Genomic DNA, 19,498 nt, shown 5'->3' with positions numbered 1-19,498 from the left:
AAAAAAAAAAAAAAAGAATGCCAAACTTGCCTTTTCTGAATAGAGATCTTAACTCTGGTCTTGCTTCTCCACTGTTTATGGCACAGGGAGTAGAAGCATTTATAGGTGACTGAGATGAGGAGTCAAATCTGGAGCTAATGAAAAGAACAATACACCAAATACAGATTCTCAACTTTTGAAACTGATAACGGACCTGCTCCTGTTTTGACTTACAGTGTGCATACTATGTAGGGGTGTGACAGGGTGGCATCCAGGGAAAGGGGAGGTTTTAAGTTCCCTTCCCACCCCAAGGAAGGATGGATCAGTGCTGGGAGGAGAAATCTGAGAGGGAGACTAGGAAAGGAGGGAAAAAGGAGGAGATTAAGTAAGAAGGAGACCTGAAGGAGGCATGTGGAGCAGAGAGACATGTGAAAAATTTACTATTGCTTCTTGGCCTAGGGCTTATACCAGGGACCTGTGGAACATGGAAGGAAACACTTGAAACAGATGCAGGTGAGAGACCCATGGGGAGATTAACAACAGCAATGTTTATCTTGGTTTTGAGTTTTGCTTTTTTCTTTCCAGACTTGTCTGGCCACTTCTGCTCCTCTCCAATGGGTCCCTTCTAGAAGTTGCAGTACACTATGGCAAGCTCTTGGGCCTCAGTGGTCCTGCTTTGGGACAACCTTGTTTGCTTGGTCATTTACCCATGAGGGAATGGGGAACTTTGGGTGTTTGATTTGAAAACGGGAGAACAATGATGTAAGAAACAAAAACTTAAAATGGAAAAACTAAGAACACTTTGCTTAGGCTTCCCGTGCACTACAGGCTCTCTGGTGGAGTGTTAGCTACTGTAAGTTAAGCTGGTGGTGAAGAGATTTTATTTTAGACTTCTTCTTTTTGCCTGTCTCTTTTCAACAAGCAGGCCAATGGTGAGGAAGCTATTTCTCAGATAGGAGGGAGCCCTGTACAGAAACAAGAAGCAACGCAGGTTGATCCCCTGCAGATAAGCAGCGTCTCCTTCTCCCCTCCGCCCAAATTGGCAGGTGGGAGAGCTGGGAGAGCTCTGCTCTGGATTCAGCATAAGAGTAGGAGGAAAAGATACTCTGCACAACAGATCGCTGCTGTGGAAACTACTGGTTGTCTCTCAAAAATCTGTTTTTCCTTCTTTAATAATAATAACTCTAGGCCCTCCCTGGTGGCACAACAGGTTAGGATGCAGCACTGCAAGCTAGCGGCAGCTGCTTCAGTGCTAGTTCGATCCCTGGCCAGAAGGGATCCACACTGCGCCCCAGACCTCTGCTGACTCATATGCTGCTCCCCTGAGCACTGTACTTGTCCCACTGCCTGTTCTGCTACCCCAGTCTGTGCAGTCTGTGTTTGGTGAATCCTCTCACCACCCCTGTACCTCCAGCCTGTACCCCAGTTCTGTATGCATAAATAAATAAACCTTTTAAAAAACAATAATAATAATAACAGCTCTGTATCTAGTCCATACCTGATGCTAGGACATCTCCCAGCCCCCCTCGTAGTTAGCATCCATACATGCATGACTTATGTTCTCACCAATAAGCTATAGGAAGTGATGTGTGCTACCCTGGTGTTTGGGACCTAAGAAGCTGATCATACCCTGGTGCACAATTTTGTGATAACTTAGAAGGCAAGTAAAGTTCATAGCTCGAGAAGAAAAGGCTAGAAAGTGCTATTATATTAGTGTATACTGACTGCCCTTCGGTGGACTTATTTTACAACAACTAGATAAAGCTAAGAGAGAACTTGCCAAATCCCATGCAGACAGAGAAAAAAGAAAGTATCAACAATTTAAGACCCCACAAATGGGCCTCCTGGTGGACAGGAAGCTCACCCACCTGGCGCAGCAAAACCCTCCTGTCTTGCCTGCTGCTCCCTTTAGCAGTGTATTTGAGTAAATCTACCCATTTTGCTTCCTATTCTGTCTTGAGTGAATACTTTCAGCCCCATAGTTCTGGCTTACACCCCAATTCTTTTATGCAAAATAAATAAAAATCTTTAAAAAAGCAAACACAAAACACTTCACAAAGCTGAAAACGGCAACTGCTTTTATACCTCCAAATAGCAGGAGACAATGCTATTAACTGTTGCTCAAGGGACTCCATTAACTGACTCTCTTCCCCAGCCCAGAGGCAAAACTCAAACTAAGGGTGTTGTCTTTCTACCCAAGACAACATACACTGTTTATAGCTGCCAAAAAAAAAAAAAAAAATGAGAACACAAAGAAATAACACAGCTTAATAACTACAACAACAACAAAAAAAAAACTGTGGGTGTACTGATCGGCACATGAAACTAACTGGAAGCAAAAACAGCAGCAGCCTACCAAAGTGTTAAGAAATGGTTTTACCAAAGCTACCATAAACTTAGCCGGTCAAAAATTAGGTTTTTTCCCAAACTTAAAATAACTCCCAAGGACGGCATAGTCTCCAATACACCACTCTAATGTAGTTAGGCAGGATGATGAATGGCAATAACTTCTGAGAGAGCAGGGGATTGAGAAAAGAGACCAAAAATAATAATAATAATAATCACTCCAAGATAGCAGGACCAGGAGTCCCCAAAAGGCAAGCCTCTGCCAGAGAAGATTCCTCAATAAGTCTGGACTCACAGATTTTCTATTTTCTGTTGTCTAGTGACTACCATAAAGAATACCAAACTGGGCCCTCCCTGGTGGTGCAGCGGGTTAAAGCACAGCACTAAGAAACTAAAGCCACTTCAGCCTGAGTTCAATCCCAACCCCAGAGCTGACCCACACGGTGCCGCAGACCTCTCCTCACCTGCCCACTGCTCCCCTCAGCAGTGTACTTCCTCAGTTGGCCTGTTGTGCTCTCCACTCTGTCTCTGGTGAATCCTCTCACACACCTGCACCTCTGGCCTGTACCCTAGTTCTGTATGCATAAATAAATAAATCTTTAAAAAAAAAAAAAAGAATGCCAAACTTGCCTTTTCTGAATAGAGATCTTAACTCTGGTCTTGCTTCTCCACTGTTTATGGCACAGGGAGTAGAAGCATTTATAGGTGACTGAGATGAGGAGTCAAATCTGGAGCTAATGAAAAGAACAATACACCAAATACAGATTCTCAACTTTTGAAACTGATAACGGACCTGCTCCTGTTTTGACTTACAGTGTGCATACTATGTAGGGGTGTGACAGGGTGGCATCCAGGGAAAGGGGAGGTTTTAAGTTCCCTTCCCACCCCAAGGAAGGATGGATCAGTGCTGGGAGGAGAAATCTGAGAGGGAGACTAGGAAAGGAGGGAAAAAGGAGGAGATTAAGTAAGAAGGAGACCTGAAGGAGGCATGTGGAGCAGAGAGACATGTGAAAAATTTACTATTGCTTCTTGGCCTAGGGCTTATACCAGGGACCTGTGGAACATGGAAGGAAACACTTGAAACAGATGCAGGTGAGAGACCCATGGGGAGATTAACAACAGCAATGTTTATCTTGGTTTTGAGTTTTGCTTTTTTCTTTCCAGACTTGTCTGGCCACTTCTGCTCCTCTCCAATGGGTCCCTTCTAGAAGTTGCAGTACACTATGGCAAGCTCTTGGGCCTCAGTGGTCCTGCTTTGGGACAACCTTGTTTGCTTGGTCATTTACCCATGAGGGAATGGGGAACTTTGGGTGTTTGATTTGAAAACTATATTCTTTCTCTTCTTTTTTTCTTCATCACCCACTATTTATGTTAAAATTCTTTTCCATTGAAGGTCTTATGCACTGAAGTATGTTTTGTCTTGAGGTGGCAGATGGCAGAACCTAGTTAGAGCAGGCAGATTTGGGGGTTCCTGGGCTGCCCCTCACCCTGCCCTACAACAGGGGGAGATGGGAGAATGCAGACATCTGGATGGCCAGTGAGGCAAGCTATTGTGGAAGAGGCTAGCTAGTCCTCCCATCCTTTCAAAGTGATAGAATCATAGTCAGACCCCTGGCTGCCCAGCTGGACTGTTTCTGGGCTTCCTTGTAATAACAGGGAGACTGATTTCCCAGCAACACATGTGAGGAGATGTGAGTGAGACCACTGCCAGCTCTGGGGCTTCAGACCTTTATGTTCTCTTCCCATGCTATGCCAGTTTGGAATTAGGCATGATGGCAACCCTGCTTCAATGATTCAGCTGAAGACAATGTCCTAGGAGATGGCATAACAACTTGGAAGGAATCACAGTTCCCTAAATGATGTCAAGGAGAGAAGCTGTCCAGTCATCTGGACCTCATTGTCCTATAAGCCACGTAAGTGTTGGCTCTTTTTGTTACAGTGGTCTTACCATCATTAGTATTTGGCTGACATAAGAAGCTGGTTAAAGAAAACCTTAAGGACTTGTGAAATAATAAAATATGTATTGAATTTTTGTCCCTATTTTAGAGCTTCTAGAACCCCAGAAATTCCCTGAGTGATAGGAATACTTTTATTCATAATGAGCTCCTTACTAATGGTGGGAGCGTACTAGTTGAGTGAATAAACACTTCAGCTTTGCTGCGGGAACCTCTGTGTTCTTGCAGCTCAGCAGTGGCAACATCAAGCTCAGGCACCACTGAACAGCCCACATGGCCAAAAATCTCCAGGCTGCTATAATGCCAACCTAAGAAGATGCTAAATTGGTACAGGTGTTAGTCTGGACTTTTCCAGACTCCGATGTGTGACTGAGAGCAGTAAATGCCAGTGATTGCATACTGTACAGAGATACCAGATCATCCTAAAGAAACTTGCCAAGAGGTAGGCCCATCCCCTCCAAACCAGCATTGTGACCCTTAGTCCGTCACCTGTTTCCTGGCTATAAAAAAGAAAGTGGAGATTGATCAAGTACCCAGATTGCTGCTAAGTTATGCATTTCTGACCCTTCCACCACCACCTATCCTGTTGCAACCACATGAAGGAAAATTTCAAAATTTCAAGATTCTGAGCTATCACATGAGATTTCTGGGCCTAAAACACAGTCCAAGTTGAGGAAAGCAGAAATCTGCTAGAGTGAATGACAAATTAATGCTTTGAATGGGGCATTTTATTTAAATTTTTTTCAGCTTTATTGAGCTTTACTTGTAGACTGTGTATTCTATACCTGGAAATGCAACTTTGAAAGAAGCATTACATATACAGAAAAGCTATGGGATATTCCTGAATTATTATCCAGGGCAGGAGCAGCCTCACAGCAGTCTGGGAGGTATTTGAGAGAAGAAAGTAGCTTTTTCTGTTTATGCCCACCAAGTGCATCTCATTTCCTATGTAGGGTAAAACAGGTCTGAGGGAAGACCTGCTGCTTGGCCACCATGCCTCTACCAGCAGCCAAGGTTGCTGGGGATACTGCATGGCCCCCTCTGCAACAGCAGTCCCATGTAGCATCAAGAGCAGCAACAATAGTTTTATTTTTCTTTCTTCAAGCTATAGCAATTCAAGTCAAGTCCTTAAACTGTAAGCACCAGAGGTTCACTTGAATATTCAAGAGACACTTTATCGACTCAAAGTCAGGCTTTCTATCTTCTGATCTTATGATACCTACTCCAGGCTTCTTTATATGAGACATAAACCCACACCTTGACATAATTCTTTTTGACTTAATATCTACAATACGTTAAAAGGTTTCTTTAAGTTGATAAGAAAAAGATAAATCTGTGGAAAGATGGCCAAAGGAAAGCAGGTAATTCACATATGGAAGGAAAACAAGTGGCCAATAAGTATTTGAAAATATACTTAACTTTATAGGGCTCAAGAAAAGTAAATTTGAAAAAATGAAATATTGTTTAGCAAAAAATTTTAATATATATTTTGTGTATCTGATTGGAAAGATTCTGATTCAATATTGATAGGACTATAACTTAAAAGTTTTTATGAAGGACAGTTTAGAAACTGCTGTGAAAACTGAAAATGTATTTGTATAGGAGCTTGCATATATAAATTGGTATGAGTATGTGGTTAAGCCTGCGATGCTCAAAGAAAGGGCTGGAAGGTTATGGAACAAATGTAACAGAAGAAGGCAGTGGAATGAAAGAGGGTGCTAATGGAATTTCACTTTTACAGCAAGACTTAAGCGTTGTAGGACCACATGTTATCTTCATAATTTGTAACTACAGGGTGATGTTTTACATACCCAGGAGGTAATGAGTAAAACTGATTTTAGCAATTAAAGATGAAAAATAGGGCTTCTCTGGTGGTGCAGGTGTTAAACTCTCATTGCTATTAAGTATTGCTAGTCACTGTAACATATGTTTGACCCCCAGCCAGGGAGGTGACCCATATGGCAAAGCGCACCTCTCCTGTCATATCTGCTGCTCCCCCAGCAGTGCATTTCACTAGATCTGTTTGTTTTGCTCCCCACCCAATCTCTGGTGAATTTTACCCCTGTACCTTTGGCCTACACCCCAGTTCTTGTATGCATAAATAAAATATAAATATCTTTTTAAAAAAGACTAAAAATAAAACACTAGGAAAACATTTTGACATGAAGTTTAAAGAGACTTAGATTTTTAATAAAAAATTATGAATTCTATTATTAGTTTGCATCTTTTCTTTTTGGCAGATGTTGTCTTCAATTTTTAAGCACGTGTGCCAAAAAAATGACTTCCTGCCAACCCATGCTAATGGACTTGCCGGGTTTAGGACCAAAATTCATTTAAGATAACAGCATAAGATTTCTTTCAAGAAATCATTTTAATTCTAATTTTTTCAACAAATGTATGTCATTTAAAATATAAGGAGACAATCTTACTTGGTCCTCAAAAGATAGAGCCTGAGCAACATCTCTTGGAAATCCATCAATAACAATGCCCTCTTCATCAGGTATCTGCATCAACTTCTGTTTTATCTCAGTAATTGTAGTTTCCTTTGATAAAGAAAGAATAAAAACCACGGTGAAACTTAGTCTACAAACAACTGATATTAAAATCCTGAGAATAGAAGCAAAGCACACAGCCATACCTGTGGGGCCAGTTCTCCAGTAGTAATTATTTTGGCAATAAGACTCCACTTCCTATTGCTGCTGGTATTGTGAATCTTCTTTCTCAGTAATTCTCCCACCGAGATATATTGGAATCCATAGCGTTCTGCAATTTTCAAACTTTGAGTACCCTTTCCACTTCCTGGACCACCTATCATTTAAAACAGGCAAAACTGTGACCTTCTGAGGCAATAAGAGACACCCTTTGCTGCAACTACTACTTTTACCTTGAGGTGCAGTCTAGACTGCCAGTACCAGGGTGAGAATCTGCTCTACCTGTGTCATGCTCATTGTTACCTCTGAAAGCAGAACAAATGTAGCCTTGGCCAAGGGGAAAATGAGATTGTTATAATCATTGTAGTAGGTCAAAGGACATTTATTTCTCTACCTTTAGAAATTTTGCCACATTTAACTTTTTTTTTTTAATGTGGAACAATGCAATTGTTGAAATAGTCTGTGAACTGTAATTATTTTTCCCTTTGTAATAAAAGGGGAAAAAGAGAAGAGATTAAAAAAAAAATAATGATAAAAAAAACAGAAATATGGAACTGTGCAACTTGGTGAAATATAATAATAAATTTTAAATCAAAGGCTCACCCATATTGACACCACCTATTTAAATTACTTTTTTAAGTTTGTTCATGCACATCCCTGCCTATTACCTTTAAATTCAAAAGAATTCAGGGTCTTCCCTGGTTAAGGCCCAGCACTGTGAGGTTATCCCCTGCCATTTTAGTACGAGTTCAATCCCTGGTCAGTGAGGTAACAAACATGGCAAAGCAGACTTTCCTGGCCCACCCGCTGCTCTCCTCAGCAATGTATTTCAGTAGACCTGTTCTGATGCATAAACCTACCAGTTCTTGTGCATAAATAAGTCTTTAAAAAAAGTTCTAAAGAATTCACATGCAATAAATATGCAAAGTTAATGGAATAAGTCCTTAAGGTAGAACATTTTCATACAACTCATGATAATTTTGAGTCTGTTTTACACTAGTATAAAATAATCAATGTTTTGCAACATAACTCATTACTAGTCATTGGTAGTGGTGATTTTTTTTTATAATATAATAGTTTATTTTTACATCATTTTGTACTTTTTTTTTTCATCTTAATTGTAATCCCCGTGGGTTTCCCATAACTGAGTCACCCAATGGTGATTTATTTTTTAAAAGGGTAAGTACTAAAATAATTATAAAAGATATGCCTCATATTTTATTTCCAAATTATCTTAGTTAGTTTATGCTTTTAAACAACCTGGACTAATTGGAATCCTGAGTCTGAACTAATTTCAAAATAAAGCATATAACAAACAGTCCAGTCTGTGGTTATTTGTTAGCAATTATATAAATGAAATATGTTCCACTATCTAAGTATCAATTATTGAATGCAGACAAAATATTTTTAAAAAGTCAATGACTAAGGAAATGTTTTGATAATATTCATGGAAATATGATTCTTTAAGCAGCATTTGAAAATATTCCCTACTAATTCAATATATCAAGTTTGGGGGAGTTTAAATAATTTTTTACATAATGACCTGTAGATACTTTTATTATTTTTGCAAATAATGTAAGTAAAAAGCAGTTTTTTGTTATGTTTTGTTCTTTTTTTTGTACAGAGTTCTGAGTGGATGTACTTTATTGGTCAGCGCTTATTTGCTCTTTAAACGTTTTTATAAGTATAATTTTAAGATTAATTGATAAACGTTTCTTAGCCTTAATCTCAAACAATGTACCTAATAACTGCTTTTCACATATTTGTTGCTTATCATAGTTATATCATATTAAGATGTGAATTTGTCAAATTAATTATTAATATTATCTACTTTGCTAATCAAAAGCAAGTTTGGACTATAATAGCTGCTTTGTCCTAATCAAATGTGAACAAATCATGGACTGACCTGAAGGAAAAAAATATATGATGAATTCCATCAACAAATTCATACTGGTTAGCTTTGAATAGCTTGTCAGCCTTTTGGCTAAGATCAAGTGAGAACTGATTTCATTTTTGAAGAATGAAAATTATCTTTCATAAACTATATTTCCACATTTGCTTTCACAAACCATCACAATGAGAAAGTATAAATTCTACTGAATTTTAAAAATAATTGAGCATAGAAGCAGTTTTGGATCTTCAAAGGAAAAAAACTTTTAGCAAGTTAGGAAGACAAAAATTTCAATCAATTGACTGAAGATAGCATTACTTTATTGGATGAGTTTTGTCACTTAACTTTTAACAAATTAATTTTAGTTTCTTCTCTCTGATGCCAGAATGAGTTCAATAATCATTTCACTTATTTATCTCTAATTCTTATAAATATTAGCACCCATCTAACATGCGGGGATTATGATTTTTTTGATTTTATGATGCCTACTAACTTAAGGAGATTTATATTTATGTCAGCAAGACAAAAATTTTAAAATTCTGTATTGCCAGAAGGGGAAGTTTACTTGTTTGGATACAATACTATATGTACCTCTTTGAAGCTGGAATTTATAAAAGTTGTAAGATTCCAGTGAATAGTGAATTATTTTATAAATTCACAAAAGTCACCAAATTTTCTCAAATAACCTAAGGTTAGCCTTTTCCTTTCTTCTCTATTTCAATCCCCTAAAAGTTACCAATACTCACTGACTCTGCAGCATTCTTATAATACATAAAATGTTACAGTACAACACGTAAGTCTCTAGCCAGGATTTCACTGAGTACAAAAGAACCATGAACTAAAGGAGACTTGAAATTTCTATCTTTTCCAAGGGATCTTATTTTTTTTAATAGTTTGTTTTCCTATAAAATTCACAATGAACAAAAATTAATAACAAGACCAATTTTTTATTACACTTTTTTTTAGAATACTCAAGCCATCTTTTTTTTTTTTTTTTGAAACAACTGCAAATATTTTACTAATAGCAATAAGAAAAAGAAAACAGGGGGAAAAAAATCTCACCATAAAATGATGATGTAATTTCTAACCTTCCCTTTTAGGTTTGTATTTTAATAATGCATTTTCTTGTCTTCTAGGCAAGGATTTAAAATATTTAGGCATGAAAAAATATTCCATTTTAAGGGTAGGAGATTTATGACATAAAAGTGGCTACCATATGCCATAAGAATTTTTGACTTTTAGAAAGCCAATTCATATGTTCTCTTCCTACAATGTTATTTCAAACAATTTTGAGCTAAATTTATTCACACTCAGAGATGTACAAATGTTACCCCTCCAGTCTAGTAAACTTAAATTTTTGTTAAAGCTTGGTGTGATTATTTGCATGCTTTTTTCCCTAGTTGCTAATGCTTCTAGAATCAGGGCTTCTTTGCATGGGGACTGCATATATATTTCGCTCTCTACCATTAACTTGTTGTTGGCCAGGATAATTTTGAACATTTTAGTCTAGTTTTGGATCAATCTGTGAATCTGAATCAAACTAGAAACAATGAATACACAGATTCACAGTTATCTTCATGATTTTCAAAATTTTGAGAAAATAAGAATTTCCAAGAGTGATCATCAAAAATGCATTTTGCAAAAATACTTAAAACATTTCAGGCCTCCCTGGTGGTATAAAAGTTAAGTCTCAACACCATGAAGCTATCTGCAGCCACTGCAGCACAAGTTAGATCCCTGGCCATGGAGGTGACCCACATGGCACAGTAGACCTTTCCTGTCTCTCCTGCTGCTTCCCTCAGCAGTGTATTTCAGAGATCTGACTATTCTGCTCCCTGCTCTGACCTTGGTAAATCCTCTCACCCCCCTGCACCTCTGTTCTGCACCCCAGCTCTTGTAAGCATAAAATAAATAAATCTTAAAAAAAAAACACTCAATGTTTTTTCTTATGATATTAGGCTGATATTTTCATATTCATTTAAGATTCACAGCTGTAAATCTGGCACAATAGGGTAAAGTACAGCACTGTGAAGCTATTGCTATTGCAATACCTGGCCAAGGAGGTGACACACATGGCGTGGCAGACCTCTTCTGGCCCACCTGCTATTCCCCTCAGCAGTGTATTTCAGTAGATCTGCCGGTCCTGCTCCCCACTCTGACTCTGGTGAATGTTCTCACTTCCCTGCACCTCTGACCTGTACCCCAGTCTGTATGCATAAATAAATAAATCTTTTAAAATAAAATATAATAAAATAAAAATAATTTATTATTTTGATGAATACACAGATTACTAGGTTATTAGATTAAATTATATAATAACACTGAAACTTAAGTTTTATTGTAGGTGCCAGATTGCCATAAGGAAGATTATATATGATCTTTACTAACATATTATTTATGTCTCCCTGTAAAGTTAATGGCAAACAAAAATTCAATTAATTGATATAAAAAGCACATTGTGTTTAGGAAAATTCTAATGGACTCAGTCATCTACATTAAAAATTAAACAGGTAATACACAGGACCATAACTCTTAAAGATGTGATGACTTACTTACATTTAATTATGGCAAATTCCATGACTTTGTGATGTCATACAGTGGGATTCTACAAAAAGTGCAGCAGGCATTACACATATAAAACAATTTCTCTTTTACCAAAAATTATGCTAGAAATATTTCCATCTACTTGAGCTCTTATTTCTTGTTTATCATTATTCAACTAAGAGTTTACAAGTAGTATACACAAATTTACACAATTTAAAAAATGTAAATATGTGAACAAAGTTAGCAAAAGTCTATGAGAATTTTGCTTTCTGTCATACCTATGACAAGGATGATTTTTGGTCGAGGTCTAGTAGGATCAAAAACCTCATACTCCTCAATCAATTCTGCAGTCTCAGAGAGATCCGTGTCACTTTCTATGGAAAATTGATGGATTGGAGGGAGACGATCATACCGCCGATAGGGAAAGTTTGAATTTTCAGGCATTACTGCAAAAGAGTAAGATAACTTTGAAACGGAAAAAAAGAAGCTAGATTTTTTTTGTAGTGAACTGAACAGTAGAAGACATTTAAAAACTAATTGTTTAATATTTTTCATCTGGAAGACTCCTAAGTGGTCAGCAAATGTATTATTCAAGGGCTGGAGAGTGAATATTTTGGGTTCTGGACTGAGAGTTTCATACAACTTGCCCGTAGCACCATAAAGGCAGTCACAGGCAATATATAAACAAACAACTGTGCTGTGGTCCAATTGAATTTCACTTCTAAAAACAGGCACTGAACCAAACTTGGCCGTTGGTTGTAGTTTGCCAACCTCTGACTGACAGAACCTTAAATGCTGCCTACTTTTGCAGCATTACTGTATATATCTTGATCTCTGTAACCGGTGCTCTCTGGAGCTGTGTAGTGAACCACCTTCATAAACACTGCAGCTGCTCATGAATTCAACACTTCTGCATCACTTATTTCTTGCATTCAATAAATAAAGATCATTTACTAAGATCCTGGCATTCTAGTATGGTTCACAGGAATGATTAAAATAGCATAATGCACAAAATCTTAGGGTACTGTTACAAACCGGGTAGAAAGGCAAGATAATTTTTACATCTGAAATATCTTTCCACATCATTTAACTTTGCCTTCCCTATATTCATGACCTTTAATGTACTTCATTTAAAAGTATAAGATTTAAGCTTATATCTACATTGACAACAAATACTTGCTACTTATTGCCAGACATGTCAGTGTGTTGCAGATGATTCAGTCGAAGCACAAGATTTAGTCCTGTCCCCACAAAGCTGATAAACTAGAGCTTATATGTTTGTATCAGACAAGCTATATGCACACCAAGCAGGACAACTGCTAAAAACTATTTCTCATGAAAACACCACAGGACTCTGATGAATGCCTAGATTCACTTGGGGTAGAGTAGCAGAAGAGGACTTGCAAAAGAGACAGGACCTGAACTTTGAAAGACAAGGACAAGTGATGAAACATAGGAAGTAGATCTTAGTTGGTAGAAACAAAACATAAACAGAGCTAGAAACACAAATAACATATTCACATGGACCAAAGGATAAAGCCAAAAAATCCAAATCAATCAGAGGATCTTAACTAGTGGATAACATAGAATTCATGGTTCTTTTCTTCCTCACCCCATTGCATCAGTATTCCAGGAGGCACAGAGAAGCCCGAACTACCTTCTGTCATACAAAGATGACAAGAGGTTACCTAGACCTTTATGGTGGATGTAGCTATGGAGACTATTTTCTTTCTTTTATTTTTTAGCATGGCATAATGCTCACAGGTTCTTCAAAGATGCTGATCAAATAGAGAGCTTCCCATTCTCTATTGATATAGTAAATGATGTCACTGACTACTTGCCCAAAAAACAACTCATTTTAGTTCCATGAAAGGAATGGAGTATTTAGAAAATCACAGTGGATAATCTTTAGAAAATGCTGGGAATGGTTGTCAAAAGAGACACTGACAACAGCATTCTGTTCTGCTTTGAAACTGAATTGCTTCACTTAACAAAAGGTAGAATTCTTGGCACTATCCTTGCTCACTTTCTTCTCTCACTTTTTGTATCTGTTCTCATAAACTATAAACATATCCCAAATTGCATATACTTTCTCCATCTGTACTACCACAATTCCTTCCTAAACTACCATCATTTTTCCTAGGACTGTGATAGACTTTACTAATCAGACTGCTTGCTGATTAGCAAACCACCCCCTACCCCCCACTATGGCTAACTTATTGTCATTTACAGTGAAGCATAAGTGTCATCTTCTATAAGATTGCTGTTAACCTGGGCCCTCCCTGGTGGCACAGTGGGTTAAAGCACAGCATTAAGAAGCTAAAGCCACTTTAGCATGAGTTCGAACCCCACCCCGGAGATGATCCACTGGCATGGCAGACCTCTCCTCACCCACCCGCTGCTCCCCTCAGCAGTGTACTTCATCAGTTGGCCTGTTCTGCTCCCCACTCTGACTCTGGTGAATCCTCTTGCCACCCCTGCACCTCTGGCCTGTACCCCAGTTCTGTATGCATAAATAAATAAATCTTTAAAAAAAAAAACAAAGATTGCTTTTAACCTAGACCAGCCAGTCAATCTCAAGGACATCACTAGAATAATTCTCTGCACAACTCCTTCGCCATCTGAGGGATCTCTTATTAATGCACCCTTAGTCTGTAACCATTCAAATATGGAGTTTCATAAAAGCAGGCATCTTAGCTATATGAACTCTGTACCCTGGGATTGAGAACTGTACTTGATAGTCAGCATCCAATAAATATTTGCTGAATTAATTAATCTCTTTGTTAAGAGTCAGCCTTACTGAAATGGTAAGCAGAAAAATCTATGATGAAAAAAAAAAAAAAAACAGAAAGATGCTAGTTAGAAGGTGGCCACATTGCAGAAGGTCTTCACTAACATGCTAAGTCCAGGGCAGGTATTTTGGGGAGCAGAGGTGTAACATAATAAAATCTGCAGTACATTTTTTTTTTTTTAAAGATTTTTATTTTTATTTGTACAGAACTGGGGTACAGGCCAGAGATGCAGCGGGTGAGAGGATTCACCAGAGACAGAGTAGGGAGCAGAACAGGCAGATCCACGAAGTACACTGCTGAGGGGAGCAGCGGGCGGGTCAGGAGAGGTCTGCCACGCCATGTGGTCACCTCCTGGGCAGGCGGGAATCGAACTCATGCGGAAGTGGCTTTAGCTTCTCAGTGCAGTGCTTTAACCCGCTGCGCCACCAGGGAGGGCCTCTGCAGTACATTTTTTATGAAAATTAATTTGGTGGTGTTGAGAATGGCTTTAAATAGGGAGAGACTAAGAGCAGAAACAGTAGTAGCTAGTAGTAGCTGTTAGAAGTAATACACAAATGAGGGGGGAAAAGTAATATACACAGAGAAATGTGGGCTCAACTTAGAGGAATAGTTGGGGGGATGGAAATGAATGGCTGAACACAAAGGACATGCTAAGATTGGAATATATGGAATGAAATGAGTTGAGAATTCAAAAACAACTTCCAGGTTTCAAGTCTAAAAGTATTCTAGGAACATTTCACATAATGTGCATTTCATATAATATCTTTCCGCCCTCTTGTTTTTGTTCCAGAAATACTTCTTTTTTTCCTGACTAAATCAGTGTTTTCCTCTACATCAGAAACTTCTGTTCTTTGTTCCTTTGTGCATTCTCAATCTTCTCCATCCAAATAGAGCCTTCTCAGGGACCTCCTCCAAGTGTTAGCAAACCATTTCTTCCAGGAAGCAAGTCCTGAACCCTAGTCTAGAGTGGAACTTTGTCAACATGGTTGGTTCTTCCATAAAAGGCCATAAATAGACAAAGCAATTTAAACAAAAACATAAGGGAAATGGAGACATACACTTTCAGACTTCAAATTATATTATATATATGGTACTGGAATCAACACACACACATATACCAGTGGAATAGAACTGGAAGTCCACACATAAAGCCACAATTTTATGGATAGTTAATCTATGACAAATGAGCCAAAAGCATTAAGTGTAAAAAGTAAATGCTCTGCAACAAACAGTGTTCAAAAAGCTGGACAGCCACAAGCAAAAAATGAAACTAAACTACTCTCTTGCAACATGCACAAACATCAACTAACAATCTTGTATATAAGATTAGAATCCATTAAACACATAGATGAAAACATGCAAACTGCTCCACAGCAATGGTTTCAAGATATATTTGGGGACTTGACCCTAGAGGCAAGAAAAATAAAAGCAAAAACAAACAAATTGATCTATACCAAACTAAAAAGCTTCTACACAGTGAAATAAAATATCATTAACACAAAAAGTCACTCTACGCAATTGGAGAAAATCCTTTCCTATCATACATCCAACAAGGGGTTAATATCCAAGATCTATGAAGAACTCATATAACTCAATGAAAGAAAACAAATAACCCAAACGAAAAATGGGCAGAGGAACTAAATGGACACTTGCCCCAGAGAAGACATACAGATGGCCCACAGGAACATGAGAAAATGTACACCACCTATCATCAGGGACAGGCAACTCAAAACCACAATGAGATACCCCCTCACTGCAGTGAGAATGTTCTGCATCAAAACCAAACAAAACCAGAAACAGTAAATGCTGGTGAGTGTGTGGAGAAAAAGAAATCCTCATACACTACTGGTGGGACTATAGACAAATCCAATCCCTGTGAAAAAATTAATGGAGATTTCTCCAGTTTTGTTGCTACAGGACAGTCCAGAAACCATTTTAGGCCTTTTGACATATGTTCCAGATAGAGGACAAAATGATACAGCATGCTTATCATGGTAGTGCACAGAAATTTTCTATAGCTTGTCTGTGAAAAGGAGTTCCAAACTGGGTATTTGTGAGCCCAATATGGCCCCGTAGATGTGATCTGTTTAGTCCAGCATTTTTCATAAATCTGTACTTGACTAACTTTAGATGATGACTGTCTAGTTCTGCTCTCTAGTTTGACCACAGTCCCCACCATTCTCTGTTAATATTTGGCTTGGCTGTCCTCTAAGTATAAACAAGTCAAGTACAGTATAAAATGGAAGCAGTCAGGTTTCTTTTTGTCACATAAAGTCACATTTTCTACTGAGTCTAAGAGCAACTTTTCTAGTAAAAGGATGTCATATCCATTAGATTTAACTTAACAATGCAAAAATATTTAATTTAAAAAATGTAATACCTGAGCATTGTGTTTTATGGCTTAGAACACAGATTCCCGTATTCATCTCATTTGATCTAACAAGGGCATGGGTAATGCACTCAACACTGAGGCAGATTCTAGCAGTATGACAACCTGGGAACTAAGTCAGTCCATTTGGGATGGTGCATGAACTCTACAAGCCCATGAAAATATGATTTTATTCACTGATGCAGTAATTTCTAAATGGTGCGAGGCAGCAGTAATTGGTTAAAGGTTCTTTCTCCTGCACCCAAGCCTAAATCACTCGGTATTAGCTTCTGCATGGCCAGAGAATTTCTATCTTCTCTGGAAGTCTTTATGAGGACATGTTGTTATTGTTTGTGTGTCTTAAAAATTTAACATACTATGACTTTTCCCCAGACTGCATCAAGCAAAATCTAAGTGGGTCAAGACTAAGTAAGACACAACAAATACAGATTTATTACCCCCTTGTATTTATTGTAAATAGACTGTCTCTATTTCAAACTTTTTCTGTATAGCTAAGTTCTCGAGGTACAATTTTTAAGAATGGCTTAAAAATCGAAAATATATTGTTTTGGACAACTAGGGAAGAATTTATTTGCCCCTGAATCCATTTTGAACATATCATTATACTTCTCAATTCCATCTCAAGCCTAAAGGCTGGTTGGACGATGCTGGATCACTAATTTTGATAAGGACATGTTTCAGAAAACATACCTGAACACCATGAATCTCCTCCAGTGAATCCCAGCTCTATTCCAAGCTTATGCCCTCTACTTTCACAGCACTCAAATGTCTAAACTCATGGATTCCATTTGTAATTACTTAAAAAAATCTTTCTTGAATTAACTAATATGGATTTACATGCATTTATGCACATGCATGAATATGAACTTTGAAACATATTAATGAGTTAAATTTCTTCCCAGCTAATAAAAAGGTTGAACTGTTATGTGGTTACTATCAATTTGATCTGTCATCTATTTACTTATTTGCAAAAGGCTTATTTATAAATTTAAGAAAATTCATAGTCTGCTAATGTAATTCATTTTGCAAAATGAAGTCAGTAATACAAAATTTCATTAAGCTTTTTTTAGTGAAGCACTAGACAATGCTATGTAAGTTTGTTTGTCTTATCATGAGGTTATTAGAATTAGTAGCAGAGACAGTAATCATATTCTAGGGCCAAATTCCTTCTAGGCATTTGGAAACCTAAACAATTGAATCATTTCCTGTAATCTATATGGCATGTGCTAAGCAAGAACCACTTGAACTATAAACTGTGTATTATTCTACAAATACATTACCATTTCTTAGAAAGGACCTCCGTGACTGTCCCCCATTGAGTGGAGGTAGGGTCTTCTTTTCCTGACTAACAAATGTGTCCCATTTCACCTTGTCACAGCCTCCCAGTTCTTTTACTTTCTGTAAACAACTTTCCAAGTACTCTACTGGGTCTTCAGGCTTTGAACACATCAATCCATTCAAAAGGCTCTGAAACACAACAAAATACACCCATGTAAAAATACGCTTTCAAACACCTTTGTTTGTTCAAATAGTTTGTCCCATTCTAAATTCTGGGTTGCTCTTTTTTTTTTTTTTTTTTTTTGCATTTGTCTTATAACAAACAATTAGAGGCAAAATTATAATCTGACTGAGTGAGCAAGACTGCCCCTTATATTTCTAAGCAATTAGTTTTCAACTCAGCAGCCTCTGCTTTTAAGCAGTTCAGGCAACTGTATAGCTTAAAATGGAAGAGTCCTATCAAAGTGAGATAATGGGCAGAGTGTAAAAATGCCCCAGTCATTATCTCATTCCTATTCATCCTTAGAGCTTCCAAGTCTCAGTTTCTTCATTTATAAATGGGAATAATAATTCCCACCTCAGAGCATTGTTTATTTAGTGCCCAGGCACACAGCATCAACTCAATAAATATTGTTGTTGTTTTAGGTATTATTGTCATTATAAGGTTGTCTCCCCTGAGGCTCCAGGGGATACTTTCTTCTTAATAGTTCAATAATATTAACACCATCAATTAATTTGCTGGTCTATTCCAAACTGTGAACTCTTCACCAACAGTGTAAGTCTAACTTATCCTACAATCTCTAGCCCCTGACAAACTCCCTGGCTATGAAAAATGAATATTGAGCTGATTTCTAATCAGGGGCAAAAATTCAGTCAAATTATGAAGTCTGAGACTCAAAATAATTGCTACTTGATATATATTAAATCACCACAATATTTACTGAGATAACAAAGTGGGGAAAGGGCATGATCTTGCATTACCTTTTCTGTTCCTGGTAGCCTATGTGTCACACACACTAGTTTCTAAAAATGCTGCAAATTTGGAATTGCTGACTCCTTGGAACTTGACTGATGTGCAAAATATTTTCCTTTAGAGTGTTTCATGGAAAAAAGCATTGGGAATTATTATCACCAATATACATTATTAATGCACAAAACACGCAACCTTTGAAAGCTGACATCTTTCTTAAATACAGAATTTTGTTTTCAAACCATTCTTGTGCAATTTGCTCAAAGTAGAGAATTCTTCCCGGATACATTCATTCTTTGAAATGCTAATAGTGTCAGAGTGTTCAGCAGGAGAGTTCATTTGCAGAAGTCCTGGTGAAAACTAGACTGTGTGCCTACATTCAGTTTATGTGTCAGGATCTGCACTAAACTCATACAAACACACACTAACATTTAACTCCTCTCATCCTTCATATGTTAAGGCTCACACTGTGTCTCTGTACCCATTAGCTTAGTCAATGCACTCTAGTACTGTAACTTAATCAATTTGATGTGGCATTATTACCGCAATTTATTTTTTATTTTTTTAATTATTACAAAAGTTTATTTTTACATCATTTTGCACATTTTTTTTTCCATTTCGATTGTAATTCCCACGGGTTTCCCATCACCAAATCACCCGTGTGCCACCACCATAGTCCCATGCATTTCCCTCCCTTCCCCCC

General features: G+C 37.7%; 1 protein-coding gene across 2 annotated transcripts in view; it reads right to left on the bottom strand.

The window, feature by feature from the left end:
* The window catches only part of AK5 (adenylate kinase 5), a 214,700-nt gene that overhangs the window by 191,620 nt on the left and 3,582 nt on the right, over positions 1–19,498 (bottom strand). The window contains exons 2-5 of one of the 2 annotated variants that reach the window (XM_012722539.1): positions 17,828–18,014; positions 11,645–11,740; positions 6,919–7,088; positions 6,710–6,823 (exon numbers count right to left, since the gene is read on the bottom strand). In XM_012722539.1, the coding sequence (XP_012577993.1) occupies positions 6,710–6,823; positions 6,919–7,088; positions 11,645–11,740; positions 17,828–18,014 (567 nt within the window). Of the gene's footprint in view, positions 1–6,709; positions 6,824–6,918; positions 7,089–11,644; positions 11,813–17,827; positions 18,015–19,498 lie in introns of both variants that reach the window. The other variant, XM_004679135.2, reaches the window with a different exon arrangement.

This window comes from Condylura cristata, unplaced genomic scaffold (assembly GCF_000260355.1).
Source record: "Condylura cristata isolate star-nosed mole 26May11 unplaced genomic scaffold, ConCri1.0 scaffold00008, whole genome shotgun sequence".
NCBI classification, from domain to species: Eukaryota; Metazoa; Chordata; class Mammalia; order Eulipotyphla; family Talpidae; genus Condylura; species Condylura cristata.
Note: the sequence above shows the minus strand (reverse complement) of the source record. Positions and strands in the feature narration are given on the sequence as shown.